The sequence below is a fragment of the Fulmarus glacialis genome, unplaced genomic scaffold, assembly GCF_000690835.1.
Source record: "Fulmarus glacialis isolate BGI_N327 unplaced genomic scaffold, ASM69083v1 scaffold11206, whole genome shotgun sequence".
Classification (NCBI taxonomy): Eukaryota; Metazoa; Chordata; class Aves; order Procellariiformes; family Procellariidae; genus Fulmarus; species Fulmarus glacialis.
The window spans coordinates 1-15,303 of NW_009220047.1; the positions used below are offsets into that span (position 1 = coordinate 1).

Sequence of the window (15,303 nt, forward strand, 5' to 3'; positions counted from 1 at the left end):
GTAGCGTTGCATGGGGTTGTTTTGACCCACGTGCAGGACCGATGCTCAGCCTAGTTGAACCTCATACAATTGGCCACGGCACATCAATCCAGCCTGTCCAGATCCCTCTGTAGAGCCTTCCTACCCTCAAGCTTTCACATCAGACTTTTCAGTTAAAGAGAATGATGATTCCTATATTGGGTTGCAAATACAGAAGACGTGTTCATTGCCCCTGATTTTAACTTGGAATGTCCTTCAAATCAAAAAGTTACCTGAACACCGGACTTCTGCGACAGATGAGAGATTTTCATTTGCTTCAATTAAAATCACATACTGAGAAACTTCCTCGTAGTTCAAATTAATTGCTGTTCTCAGTTGACCACTTTTTGGATCCAATCTAAAATGACCTGAAAGGAAAAACATGCACCTTCGTTGTTATAGTACCATTTCACTTGTATCCCCTCCTACCTCTCGTGTCTTAGTTGCTCTTAGGATGTTTTCACGGGCCTTCTGCTCTTAAGGATATGAAATGCAACACTTCCACTGGCTGAACAGCAAAGGCATCACAGCTAGGGTCCTATCCCAGACCAAAACCAAACAGGCCTTAAACATGTAAAGGAGCAACATTCTTGGAAAACAGAATTGCAGCCTCTTGTTGCACAACTGCTTTTTCCAACTGATTTCCAAGTTTTCTATCAGTTTCTAATTTATTCCTTTTTTTGTGCGCAAACAGAGTTGCATCACAGCTGCAAAAGCTGAAGGAGGCCAGATGCCCTAACGTAGGTGCAAGTGCAAGGAAATGATAGACTAGAAGTGATTGGCAGGGAGGAAGCTGCTTGCTAACAACTTCTATTTTGGCTGCCCCAGCCTGCAAATTATCCTAACTTAAGACTACAGGAACCCATTTTCTGGCAAGTTACCACCACCTCTTTAACCAAAGAAGATTAACAAAGTCCATGCTGAAGAGCTCTGAAAGAAATTCTTTGTGTACTTTCGTTTTTTAAAAATTGACACAAGTTTTAATTCTTGCACTCCATCTCCTCATTTACATATAGCAACATCTGCCACAAAAAAGACAGGTTATTCTGTTATCTTAGCTATTTTAACTCATAAGGGAAACAGTACTCACCTTTTTCATTGCCAGATACAACTGTGTAATCAATCGGTTTTCCTAAAGTTTCAACCACAGTAAAAGCGTAAATGAAATAATCCACTCCGGTGTTTTCCAAAATGGAAACGCTAATATAGAAAATAAATGATAAATCGTAACGTTAAATTTCCCAGCAGTTGTTGCACTGGCAGGCTTTGAAATTTAACTCTTTAAGAGTGAATTCTCTATGGAAAATCCTGCCCCCTCTCCTCTAGTTGTTTGCTAGAGCTTACTGACAATCAGAGTGCAGTGCAAGCCCTACTTTTCTAGCCAGACATTTGTTTATCCTTGAGTGAAGGCTAAGCAAGAATGTTTTATTAGTGTGCAAGAGGAAAGGGACAAAAAGTTCGGCTTATACAAGCTGCACGATAAAGAAATAAGACGATGCCTCGCATCACATTCACAGAACCACCGTCATAGCAGAATTTCCTGGATGTTTTGTTTAAAAAAAAAAAACCCTTATGTCCTTTCTTCTGCATGGAAGAATATGAAAATTAGCTTCATTGCAACTTTACTATGTTTTCCACTACCTAGAGAATATGTACCAGTTATATAACTTAATACAAAAGCCTCACCTGATTTCGCTCTCGTTAAACCGTGGAACAAATGGATGGTTGTCAAACACATTAAGAGTAATCATAGCAGTGTCATTTAAAGATGGAGAGCCTTTGTCCTTAGCCATCACTGTTAAATGGATCTCTCCAGATCTAGACAGGTTTCCAGTTGTAATTATTTTCCCCTCACTCATATCTTCTATCAGGAAGAACGAGCTGAAGTTTTGATCAGGGAGGATGTAGTACTCAATAAGGCCATTTTGCCCCTGCCGTGAAAGGAACACAACTTCATGTAACTGTTGCTTGCAGGACCACATTATTTCAGTGCTCCAAAGTCCCATGGTACAGACTCACTGGAATCTCAACATTTCCGTGCTTATAAATGGACAGAATGCCAGAGGCATTTTAAATAACTAGAGAGAACCAGGCTCAGAACTACTTTGTGCTTAAGCTGTAACACAAGAGCAGCAGCAGGGGAAAGGGCCAATGGGCAGAGCCCCCCAACCCCCCAAATTAATTTTGATGTTCCAAGACCCAAAAAAATTCCCATAGCAATACTAAAGAAAACTACATGCACTGGAAGTACATTTTGAAGGGTAGGATAAAACTGAAACGAGATTTGACAATGTCTGAATGTCTCTGGTGAATTTATTTAGAGAATGAAAACCTGGGGTTAGCTGTGGTAGGATGGGTGCCGATAAAAACACAAAGCGGAAGAAAATTCACAAGCAGTTGGCCAGTTACACAGCAAAAATGTGAAAAAGGGTCTCTACAGAAAATAAGTTAAGGACACATGTGGAGGGGGACAGTCAGACTAGTGAAAGAGAGTCATCTAAAGGTGTGATGTCAACGAGAATAAGCCAAAGCCCCTTGGATCTTTTTCACACCCTAAGGAGAAGCACAGCCTCCCCACTGCTACAAGGGTAAGCCCTATTCCTGCCCGCTACAGGAGAGTTGGGCGCATTTTACTTTATGCACATCACTTCACTTTCCTGAGACAAGCCATTTTGACAAACCCTTAGGGTTGGCTCTATTGCACTTTGCTCTGTATTTCTGAAAAGCATTGTATTCTGTTCTTCCATGGCTCTGCAGCAGCAGGATCAAATCCTACCATGAACATCTGTTGTCACTAAGTAATCTGTGGATTTATAATTATTTCAGGAACAGGGAGGAATAGAGACAAAGTCTAATTAATTTCAGTGCTGGTCTCTGCCCCAGAATCAGAAAGGGTGGCACAGGGAGGATAAGTGCCACTCTGCATGGCAGAGGACCAGACATATTACCTGAAGGATAACTTTCATTAGGGTCTCAATGCAGATCTCACGGAGCCCAGCAACTTTCATAAGCAATTTCACTTTTTACATAAAATCGTTGAGAAGGATGATAAAAAAAGGGGCTGTTAGATTATTTGCAGCACTACACCATAGCTGCAGCTATTTTAACCAAAATTACGCGTGAAGAAATAGGAAGGCAGCTGCTACACCTATTTTGTTGTCACTTCTACATGTTTCATCTTTTAAATTATATAATTAGTAGTGATGTTGTCATGGTGATCTGGTTGACTACTGGATATCTCTGATGGGTGCAGTACAGATATATCAAACAAAATTTAAAAATGGGGACAGAGAGAATTAGCTGGGGTACCACACTTCAGAGGCGTTTGGTAAGCAGACATTTCCATGTTCAAGCCAGCTATATGATGTTTAGCTTTTACAGATTCTTCTACTTTAGAAGTTCAAATAACTTCACAGACACTAAACTGCTTCAGTCCTTGTATACTTCTGAAAGACCGGTACAACTCCTTATAATAAGGGAAAAAATTAAGGCAAATATAGCTGAAGAAACATGCCCAAAGACAGGGAGTACATCAGTGTCAAGGCAGAAACAACGGAAGTCCTAATTTCCAATTCCCAGTGCTGTTAGTCAATCAGAATTCACTTTCTGCTACATTTGGTATTTCATGCCTCAAGAACGGAGACAAATATATTTGGGCTGCAGCTTAAAGCAGTGTCAAAATCGAACAGCAGTAGTTACCTGATCTTTGTCGGTAGCACTCACAGTTATGACATGAGCACCTACAGGATTAATCATGTTTATAGAAGCGGAATAGGAATTCTGAGCAAATACTGGAGCATTATCATTCACATCAATCACTAGAACAGTGACATGAGTAGTTGCCTAGAAAACAAAATGGTTTCATGCATTTTAGCATATTTAGAATGTCTTATTTAGCAATATTTTTGTTACTTGCATATGCAACAAAAAGTATAAATTAGACTTTGAAAATGCTGTAGTAAAATATTGTGTTAAGTTTAATTTTGTGAACTCAACATCGGAGATCACTACAGGATTTTAATACAAGAGAGGCAGGAATTCAATGTTGCAGTAGGATTCTACTTCTTGAAAGGTGTCTGAAGGAGTAAGAACAGGATGTGTTTAGGAGGCCGACATGTCCTACTGCTGCTGCTAGATGCAGTTGAGGGAACCACACATGTTCTAGTTCTGTTAAATAAGTGTGTAATATCTTTTCAGATAAAAGAAATACAGCAAAACTAGAACAATTTGCTGAGAATTACTTTTTCTCCCATGAAAAATTATCACGGCACTTACAGTACTAACAGCAGCAGGCAAGAATTCCAGTTCCCCAGCACAGGCTAGTCTGCAAACAAGCCAGGGTCATATTCTACCATGCATGATTATGAAGTATTTCAACTAATTATGGAGAATAATACTACTCGGCATGGACAAAGGTCGCAAAAGTCTGACCCTAAACATGATTAGGTGACTAATTTATTCCGCACAATAAATGTCTTTGGTAGATCTCCCTCCCACTAGTTCAAAATCCACTCTGAATAGCAGAGTGACTGTTCATTACAATAATGGTCTTTTACCTGATGGAAAGGGGCAGATTTATTGTTGACTGCATTCACTGTAAGGCTGTATTTATTCGTGGTTTCATAGTCTGGAGAGTTCTTTATCTTAATGTTGCCATGGATTTCATCTATTTCAAATATATTTCCTCCACCACCTGAGATACATTTAAAGAAGCATCATCAATGAATACATCTTAGAAGCAGGTAATTAACTACACTCTTAAATTATATGTTTACTTGTGTCTTCAGCTCATTAAAACAATTTTTTAAACATCATATAGATAACGTAGAAGAGAAACAGAAAATATTTTGAGTGGAAGAGCATTTGAAATGTGAGCCAACAGAATGGGTTAACAAGTTTTGCAGATACATGTGTCACACAAAAAGTAACGGTGCCTGAGGTACGCAAATGATGATGGACAGCACATTGGAGTTCTGGGGTGAATCTCTGGAAGCAACTTCCTCCAAGCCTGTGCAACTCTTAGAGGAGATCAGAGGTGTTCCCAGGCACTTCTACAGTCCTCTGACCTTCTGTACGCTCAGTCTCATATTTGCTGGTTGCAACAGTCATGAAGCACTGTATCAAGACAGTGCTCCTGCCAAGATCTCTAAGAGGAGATGTCACTGAATTTATTCTGTCTCTAATGAAGGTGGACTGAGTGGCACGCAGATCTAAAGAGAAACCAGTTTGACTGCCAAAAGACCTGTCAGTGCCTTTTACTGGTTTTTGCTACCCTTGCCCAAAGCCACCTCAAAGTCTGTATGCATATTGGAAGTAAAAGACTCTAAAAACATATAAACTGTATACATCGCTCTTGATGTTCCATACAACAAAACCAACTATTTCAACTCCTGCAGGCTTTGGTCCAGAGCGGTCTAAATCTCCATCTCTGTCAGATTTAGGGGCAGTGGCAAAAGGGGCCCTGTTCTCAACTGTAATGCCACCAGCTACCACAGTTTAATGTGACAGGAAGCACGAATCAGAGCTCCCAGTCACGGCAGTTCACAAGCTGGCACATTAATGTTAAATGAAATTGAAGGCACTTTATATTAATAGCCTGGACAGAGATCTGAGGCAGCAGAGTAGGCGACCTGCTGTCTGTTGTGACACTTCTGCTGCAGCGGTAAAGGTGTCCAGCATGAGGGTAAAGACGACAGCTCTCCAGCAGCCCTCGATAGTGAATCAGGTCCCTTGTGATACCGTTTACATCTGCTCCTAGTAGCTGTGAAATGCTCACAGTCCACAGGCTGAGGAGAGCCTTAATTTAGCAGCATTTAATACCTGGCACAGGCACAACGGGTTCTACAAGGCAGGGATGAATTAGACCCTAGACCCTTATTCCTCATGCAAGAAAGCTATGGGCATTTTTTTTCATCAAAATTACTCCTCCTGATTGCAGCTATAGCAGTCGAGTAGATAAAGATTTTTTACAAAGCTGATTTTTAACAGAATTAAGAGTATGATTAAAAGCACAACAATTTGTAATTTCTGCAAAAGAGGTTCCTACTCAATCAGTTTGAAAGCTGTACGAGCATAAATTAGTAAAATACCAAACCAGGTGAAAGTGAACCTTCTTGGCTTATGTGGAAAGGGGTTAGGAGATAACACACACAACGCTATTTATGCTCGTAACAGTGAGAGAATTCCTTGTTACCTGTAAGACTATATAGAACAAAGGCATTGTCTCCTGTGTCTCTGTCTGTTGCTGTGATTTTTCCAACTATTAATCCCACAGGCGCATTTTCATTTACACTGAATTCAGTCACTGGATCAAAGACAGGTGGCCAGTCATTAACATCAATGATCTTTATAACAACTGTGCAATAACCTCTTTTCTTCTCAGGGATTCCATCATCTTCAGCATATATCACAACCTGCAAGTTGCACAATTATTGGTAATGAGAAATCATATAAATAGGTACTTGCATAAGGATTAAAAAATCTGGATGAATGTTAAACTTTGGAGTACTCTTAGAAATGTAAACTCAAATTCTGAGTTCACCTCAAAGTGATTATTGAAACTTAAGGAGTATTTGGTCAATAAAAACGCTTTTCTATATAGAACCAACAAATTCACCAATATTTTTGCTTGAAGCAAAATAAGATCATAAAAAATATCCAGCAGTGGCAGCAACAATAAAGAAGATTAACTGAGAATCGTATCTGCAAGATCTCAGTCCAGTACAGATTCAAGCAAACAGACAATCCTGAATACATGAGCTGTCATTTTGAAGTTAGAGTTAGTTAGTTATTCATGTGCTGATGTGTTTGAGAGTTTGTAGGACAGGTGAACAATAAGCCTTGCTTGAATTTCATTATAGTCTAAAGGCAGTGTCTTGCTTTAATAATGCATCACATCTTGAGATGCTCATATTCTAAAACAATGCATAAAATGTTCAAGCAATATCAAGCTGAACAAAAACAAAAGTGTCATCTGTTATCCGAGGGAAAGATAAAGGGTTCCGAATAATGAAAAGACTTAAGAAATCTAAAGCAAACCTGATACTCTGTAGGTTCCTCTTCATAATCAAAGGAGACAGTGGAATAAAGAATTCCAGTTGCTTCATCTATCCTGAATTTCAGTCCATCTCCACTGAGAATGCCATACGTTAGGAAACCATTTCTACCTGTATCATTATCCTGAGCTTTCAGCTGGACGATCTGAGTAGCAGCTAAATTCTGTGGATGAAGAACAGATTGAGGCTGTCAGAGACTTTGGTTAGCTGCAATTTCTTGAATTATGTGAAAGGGGGAAAGTAACAGATACCGCATACATTTACAATAGTATGTACATTTTAAAATCAAAATTATACAACTCATTCAGCACAGTAAGAGAATCTCTTGTTTTCTCTAATTTGCAGAAAATAACTATTTCCCCCCCATATCTCTACCTACAGCAGCAATCTTCAGGAAGAAAAATCACCATGATTTCAAGCAGGCCGAATGTTAACCTCAAGCATCTGACTTGCTGTTGAGGAATTATTCATGTTTCATAGCCTCTACTCCTATGAAACCCAATGGATGTTCTTACCTTCAAAATCATCTTTCTTTCTGAACACTATTTGGCTAATAATGACTATTTTCAAAATAAATAATCTATTTCTTCCTTCATAAAATGTTATTTGCATTAAGATTGACAGTAAATATCAGTGTTTCACTTGCACAGCCATTTGAGACCTAATCTAAAGTTATTTGATCCAACAGGGCATCCAGCAATTCCTACTGTTTAAATTTTTCACATGAAAATCAATTTTTAAGGTTGGGAAATGTGATTCTAAGTCTTCTCCATTAAACTAACTGGGAACATTAAAAATAGGTATGATAATTAAGCCTATATTTAGCTAGAAATGGACTAGATTTGAAATCAGTTGTGGCTGTTAAAGAAAATGTGTATGAATCAGCTGGTAATCTCAAAGGTACACACTATATAAAATACAAACACGATCAATGTGCTTCTTTTTAAAAACGTAGCTAGCAGATTGAAGTGTGAAAAGCGTGGTTTGAAAATTGAAGAGTGAAACGTTGAGCTAGATGCTTTTGCATAATTAAATGCTATGGCTTCCTTTGCAGGCTATCGTAACAGCCACAGACTGAAATCTGGCTTGATTTCTGCCACCGATTACTTAGTGTCAGGGAGAATCACAACAGATCGTACATGTACAAGAGGAGAAATGTTGCTAAATTAGAGACTTTTGCCTGCTACGTGTCTGTATGAAGTTCCATTACAAAAGGCTGAGAGAATCTATAAGGTGCCCAGCACATCCACTAGATTGTGAATGCACATGAATATTCTCTGTGTACAAATATGCAAGATGGAGTGGCTGTTTTTATTTTGTGGAGCCCCTTATTAGTAAAAGATTCACTTGTCCTTCAGTGTGTCCGTACTTCTAGACCATTCTCTATATGTATTGGGATTTTCAGCTTGAAATAAACCTTTAAAACATCGTAGGGCAGAACAGAATGGTAAGCCTGTCCAGTTCCAGGATGTTTACTTGTATACTCACCGAAAGATTCTTTTATTATTATTTTGAGGGCTTATTTTTGTGATTCAAGTTTGGATGACATTTTCTTACCTCTTCCAATCTTTCTTCTAGTAGAGAAGATGGGAAAACTGGAGGGAAGTCATTTTCATCAATAACGTCCACGTTCACAGAAACGTCATTAAATATGCTAGGATTAGATGAATCTGTTGCTCGGACGTTGAAAATGACTGGAAAATCTTCCAGTTTCAAATTCTTTCTTGTTCTTACAATACCAGTGGATGAATCGATAATGAAATACCCTGTTTAAAAAAAAAAAGAACAGAAATTATTCTGTTTATGATTTTATTAGTTAAAACTGAAGATACGAACCCTTCAATGCAAACTATACATTATGTATATGAATATCGTATGTTACAGTATTCTTCAAAGAACAAAATAAAATTCAACATGGATTTACAAGACTGTCAGACGTATCCAGGACTGTGATTAACAAAAACAAATAATTCAAAAGGTCAGATGGGAACCAAAGGGGAGAAGTTCACCCCACCAGAGATTATTTGTCCTTATTTCAGTCAGAAATTATTTTATTTCCTGTGAAGTCCTGTTCTTACTGAAGATGAGGAATTCTGCAAATAACTTCAAGGAGACCACATCTTCTTACAAAACAATTTACAAAAAAGAAATATAAAGCGGCTACGTTCGATGATACAATAAAATCAGCCATATGTTTAATAAAAGAAGACATATGACAAAGCACTGATCCAGTGGATCCCATGTAAACTTACTCTATGCATTCACATTTGTTAACAAAATGTTGCTGAGTTAATTTTTCTACCAGCAGTCTTTATGCTAAATTAGGTATTCTCTCCCCAGTCACTGTAACTTTATGCCTGATCAGGGACCACCTGATCTTCCTGTAGCAGACATAAAAAAGCACACAGCTGGTGCAGTCAGCTCTGTATCATGTGCCTCTAGCTAATCTGACAGAAATTCAATCATGTGCCCCCACCTGGATCCATATCAAATTTGTACATCTGGTTGATAGACATCCAGTATTAATGGCTGTAGAACCGAGATAAAAGCAAAAGGAGAGAGAGAAGAAACAATCCAAAAGCTAAGTGCTCTGCAGCACTAGCTGTTTAACACACCCTCTTCCTCGTTATTTCACATAAAGAGCTTACCCTTTCCATCACCAGATATAATACTGTATATCACAGGGACCTTATACAACACACTGATCTGCACGACAAATGTATCAGGCAGCGTCTTCTCACTCAGAGGGGCAGGCTGATAGACTGCTTCAGAGAACACTGGGAATGAAACGTTGATGGGAGCTATCGTTATTGACACCTGCAGAGAAAAGGAGATGAGTACAGGGGTTATGTTATCAGGTTTAGCACACTTTTCTATTCAGGTATGCAACAGCAGACATCCAGAACTTTGTCAAAAAGAAACAGCCTATGATTGCTGCATGCTGAGTTTGATACATCAGTGCCCTGAAGGTAGCGAAGGCTAGTGAAAAATGCCAGCAACCTCATCAATTTAGGTTCACCTGTATGCTTTCCTAAATACAGAGAGGGATTCCCGTTCATCGCATAGAGCACATTTCAAATGACTTGTCTAGCTAAACAGTTCTCAGAGAGAGGTACTAATCCGTATTTGCAACAAATTCTTCCACTGCAGAATGTATGACCAGAGCAGGGGCTTGTAAGTACAGATTTTAAAATTATTATAACTGACTTAATATATGAAAAATGGTGACAGGCAGTAAATAAATAATGCCTACTGCTTCACAAAAATAATTTCTTTCTAAATGATGCCAGACAGCTGCTGTCCAATGCTCTGAAGAATGATGGCTCATAAGTCTACATTTCGAGGTTCTGTTGAATATAGTTTTCTACATGTCTTTATCCGAATACATTTCTAGTCCTTTTTTGAATTCTGCTAAGCTGTGATATTTAGTGGCAAAAGATGACGAGCCAGCTATAAGCACTGCGTAAAAAAAACCTTCTTTTATCATATTTAAATTTCTCACTCTTCAATTTAGAATTTTTTTTTCTTGTATTATAGGAAAATAAACAGGAACACCTTATTTGCTGTCTCCTGTTTATTCTATCACATTCTTCCATTACATCCCCTCTGACTGTCCCACTCTTTGACCTTGCACAGAAGTCTCCACTCCTCTAATCTTCCTTCCCCACAGTCTAGAGCTTCTGTCTTTCTTTTCTGAAATGGAATGATCAAAGCAACGATGGGTGGTGTGCCAGCAATAGCTATAGCAGCATAACGTTGTAACTGTTATCGTCTTGTATCCTGTTCCTGAAACAGAAGTGAGACTCTGACATTCTGATTCCTGTTTTGCATAGTTTTGCCTCACTAATACCCATTTCCTGGTGTAGCTACACTCAGTTTAGAATAAAACAATCTGGGGAATAAACTGTGCAAGCAGACACTACGGTAAAAATTTTAGTACCTTCACAGAAGTTGAAAGAGGCGGCAGACCCGAATCAGTAGCAGTGACCTTCAAGGAGTAATACAGGGGAACAGTCTGTTTGGATAAGTCTCTTGTTAACGTGAGTTCTCCTGTGGTGCTGGAAAGACTAAAGAGGCCATCTGAGTTTCCATCTGAAGAGACAAAAACAAGTGTTAGAGATGTTCAATGGAGCCAGCAGAGACAAGCAACTGAATTATATGCCCAGGATTTGAGAGACACGGGTTGAAATCCTGATCTGTATATGGGATTTGGAGGAAGACACCTGGCCTCTCTTGATTCTGCATCTGCATCACAGAATCATTTGGGCTGGAAGGGCCCTTGTGAGGCCTCTAGTCCAACTTCTCACTCAAAGCAAGGACATGAATGAATTCAGAGCAGGTTGCTCTGGGCTTTGATCTGTCACGTGCTGAAAACCTCCAAGGACAGCCTCTCTGGACAAGCTGTTCCAGTACTTAGTTATCCTCACAGAGGACTTTTTCCCCCCTTATATCCAGTCAGAACCTGCCATTTCAATTTATGACCATTATCTCCTCATTCTCCTGTCATGCAGCTTCGTTTAGCAGCATGCAAGTACCCCAGTAATAAATGCCCGTAAGATTTTTTTCTAACATACCTGAAATATTGTAGAAAATGCCTTCATCATAACCCATGCTTTCATCTCTTGCATTGATATCTACTACCAGTGTGCCAGCTGTAGAATTGTCTAGAAGGATCTGGTAATATGAGGGCTTGTCAAATACGGGTCCTTCTTCATTAGCATCTTCCACGGTAACTAAGAAAAGAAAGTCCACGTCTGAGTGTAAACATGAGTTTCACCTAAACGGTTACAAACTATTTCTTCAGCTAATATAAATCAGCACAGCTCCTCTGAATTGAGTTGGAGCTCTTTCAGTTTAAATCAGATGGCAACCTTGTTTTCTGTACTTCAAAATGCTTGCCTTTGTGGATTAAATTACTTACTGCTCAAGCAATAGTTTCCCACAATGGCTGCACTTCTGGCTAGCATGCTGTCACTACTATCTGTCATGAATATTGCTTCGTTGGGCTCCCTTCTGTGTCCATATTCATCTATCTCTAGTCTTTGGCTTAGATTGCAAGCATCGTGAGACAGGATTGCTTAGTTTTATATTTGTATATGACCTGGCACAGTAGGATCATGGTCCACAATTAGCAAAGCTGGCCGCGCAGTAACATAAATAACACAGAACAAGAAGTAATAAATAAACCAATACTTCCAGTCATACTGATCAAAAGTAGGGCTGGCCAAAAGCTAGGATACCAACTTCACAGAAATCTTTTATGTTGTGTTGGGAAAAAAGATACGTTTTTTTTTTTCTAAGGAAAAAACCCAACAGCAATCCAGTACTGTTATTTTAACAACACTAAAAATCATCAACATTTTTTTTACCACCCTAGAAGCAGGCTTTCTGTATACAAGCAGAAAAAGAACCGAATTATGTTTTTGGAAACCTTTCAATCAAAATGTCAATAGGTATTCAAAAAATGCCATAGAAAAATTTGTGAATACATTGAAGTAAGTAACGTCAGTTTGTGTGAAAAAATATTCATTTTTGACAAGCCAAACATTTTTTGAGAAAAATTTCATCTGGCTATAGTGAAAAGGTCACATCATCATTTCTGATAATTTACTTTAGCAGACTGTGTTACTACTGAAGGCTATCTTTATGCCTCATAATTACACGTGCTGAAATATTCCCTAAGGGAAACGAAGGTAAATTTTCTGCAGTAAACTAGAGCTACCTGTAATGTTTGCTGTGTCCTGAAGATACGGCTCTCCAGGATTGAAAGCTTTCAGAATAAATGTATACTGGGAACAACTTTCATAGTCCAGGGGTTGAAGAGTTGTAATATTTCCAGAAAGTTCTCCAACAGCAAAAGAAGTTGTCTGTCCAATTACGGTGTAATGAATAATGGCATTGTATCCTATATCTTCATCTGTGGCTGCTGCGCTCAAAATCTAAATGAGGAAAAAAAAAAGACAAAAAACCAAACCCACCAGGTTTAGAGCAGAATGAAGAGAGTGGCAAAACATACACACAAGACCGGTATTTAACTATATAGCGTTTACGGACTGAATTACTCATATAGCCATTAACTGCATTGCTAGAATACTGACACAGCATATAGCAGGGCTGGTAACAGATGTTACAGATTCTTAGGTGGTACCTCTTCCCTTGATTCCTGTAAGCCATTAGTTCACATCTGCAGGGCAGATAGGGAGCCAGAAATGGATATAATGGGAGAAGACAGAAAACCTTAAGAACAGGGAGATGCTGGATATATGCACAACACCTACAGCATCTTTAAAACATGCTGCCCGTAGGTCCTGTGAAAACAAGATCCATGCAGTGTGGTATCACTGCTGGGGACAGGAGCAAAAGGGAGAGTGGCACAAAGAGAGCTTTAGGAAGAGTCAGTGGGATAGGCACTCCGCTGTCATATAAAATGAAAATGCTGTGTGATTTTACAGACTCCACAAAGTAAAAATTACGTTCACCAATGCACAATCATCATAGATTACTACCACTTCCAGGTTTACATAAAGAAAACAACTGCAGAACAGCCCGTTTATTCTTAATGCCACATACCACATGTGGAGGTTCATTCTCTTTTACAGTCACGGAGTACGATTTCTGGGGGAACACCGGTGGGTTGTCATTCACATCTTCTACAGTGACGCTTACAACTAAGCTTGCAGATTGCGACGGTTTGCCAGAATCAGTGGCCTGTGAAGAAACGACTTGTCATCGAATGCAGCACTACATTGATACAAACTTATTTTACCAGTTCAATTTTGTTCCAAAAATTGTGAAACTTTGTCTCAGAAGACTTTCCTCTGGACCAGTTATCATCCAATGCCATTGCTCTAGCCCTGTGCTTGATTAGATGTTGCATGTCTTCCTTCAGCTGGTATCCTCACCATATCACATGCTCTGCCTCATTTCATAAACACTTGATCAAGTGCTCAAGCACTGGATCCAGATCAAATGTGTCATGTGATCAGATGTGGCACTAATCAACATAAAAGCATGGTATAAAGATGCATATCTGTCATGTGGCATTTAAAAGCGTAAGGAAATCTCTTGCATTTTGAGGGTTTGAAGTGTCTACAAAGTAAGCTGTGAAGAGTAGCTAGTATGTGGCAAATTCACAGTCAGTTTTACATTTATGGCACGAACATCTGCCACAGAAAAGTTCTCTAATCTATAGGTACCTATACATAGTTTTCAATTAGTCTTAAAAAGTGTCCACTTTTACTAATTTTAAAATTTTCAGAAGACACTGTTTGATTTTTAGTATGTTTCCTTGCTGTCCTGAATACGTTCCACAAGTTCCTTGACCTGTTAAATTATTTGTTAGCAGTAAAGATCTCCTTAAAATATATTTGTACATGATGGCCAGTGCTGGAACACTTCTTTGTGCACAATAATTTATCTGATTAATAGCAGTAAAGATCAATGAAATCAGCTAGAATAAATAGATACCCACATGAATGTTGGATGAAACGTTATGCTTTCACTTTTTTTTTTTTAACTTGGAAATGTATATTTCAGGTATTTTAAAAAGGCCTAAGTACATATATTTTGAAAAATGGAAAAAATAAGGGAAAGGGACAAACAATATGGATTGGCAAAGCAGTAAAAGCAATACAGCTGTATGGCAGCTGCATGGTCTAAAATGGACTCAGGAATGCTTTGCATATTTCACAGTAAGCCATCATGTGACTATGACCTTTAAGATCTGATGTTCATAGGTCATTTATTCACTAATACCAATTTACACAGCAGAAAACAAAGCTCTGGGTGCAAAATATAACAAACAGTCAAAATTCATTAATGAATTCTAATGGAATTCACTAAGATTAAGTGTTTTTCTTGTGGTGATTCGGTATTTTCTCTTTTTTTATGTTGCGAATTTTGTGAACTTGAATCAAATTTGTCAACTTACTATTATTTTCAATTCATAACTGTCCATCATCTCTCTGTCTAAGGATTTTTTTGTCATCAGCTTGCCAGTAGAACTGTTAATATGGAACATTCCAGCAAAATCATCTTGCAGAGAGTAGCTTATAAGTGCATTAACTCCTATATCCAGATCAGTAGCAGAAAATACACCCAAGTCTAGACTAGCTGCATTCTCAGGAGCTGATAGGTTGGTTTGAACCAATGTTGAGAAAACTGGAGGATTGTCATTGATGTCATTTACTCTCACAGTTACCTGTATTTAAAAAAAAAAAAAAAAAAAAAA

At 38.6% G+C, this 15,303-nt stretch overlaps 1 protein-coding gene across 1 annotated transcript in view; it reads right to left on the reverse strand.

The window, feature by feature from the left end:
* Window positions 1–251: 251 nt before the first annotated feature.
* Window positions 252–15,303, reverse strand: part of LOC104078823 (protocadherin Fat 4-like) — a gene marked incomplete at its 3' end in the record, with an annotated part of 35,949 nt that continues 20,897 nt past the window's right edge. The window contains exons 22-35 of the mRNA XM_009580611.1: window positions 15,004–15,273; window positions 13,644–13,781; window positions 12,796–13,012; window positions 11,648–11,806; window positions 11,014–11,165; window positions 9,722–9,890; window positions 8,631–8,839; window positions 7,057–7,236; window positions 6,212–6,431; window positions 4,575–4,711; window positions 3,718–3,861; window positions 1,705–1,949; window positions 1,109–1,218; window positions 252–386 (exon numbers count right to left, since the gene is read on the reverse strand). Of these exons, the coding sequence (XP_009578906.1) occupies window positions 252–386; window positions 1,109–1,218; window positions 1,705–1,949; window positions 3,718–3,861; window positions 4,575–4,711; window positions 6,212–6,431; window positions 7,057–7,236; window positions 8,631–8,839; window positions 9,722–9,890; window positions 11,014–11,165; window positions 11,648–11,806; window positions 12,796–13,012; window positions 13,644–13,781; window positions 15,004–15,273 (2,485 nt within the window). The remainder of the gene's footprint in view (window positions 387–1,108; window positions 1,219–1,704; window positions 1,950–3,717; window positions 3,862–4,574; window positions 4,712–6,211; window positions 6,432–7,056; window positions 7,237–8,630; window positions 8,840–9,721; window positions 9,891–11,013; window positions 11,166–11,647; window positions 11,807–12,795; window positions 13,013–13,643; window positions 13,782–15,003; window positions 15,274–15,303) is intronic.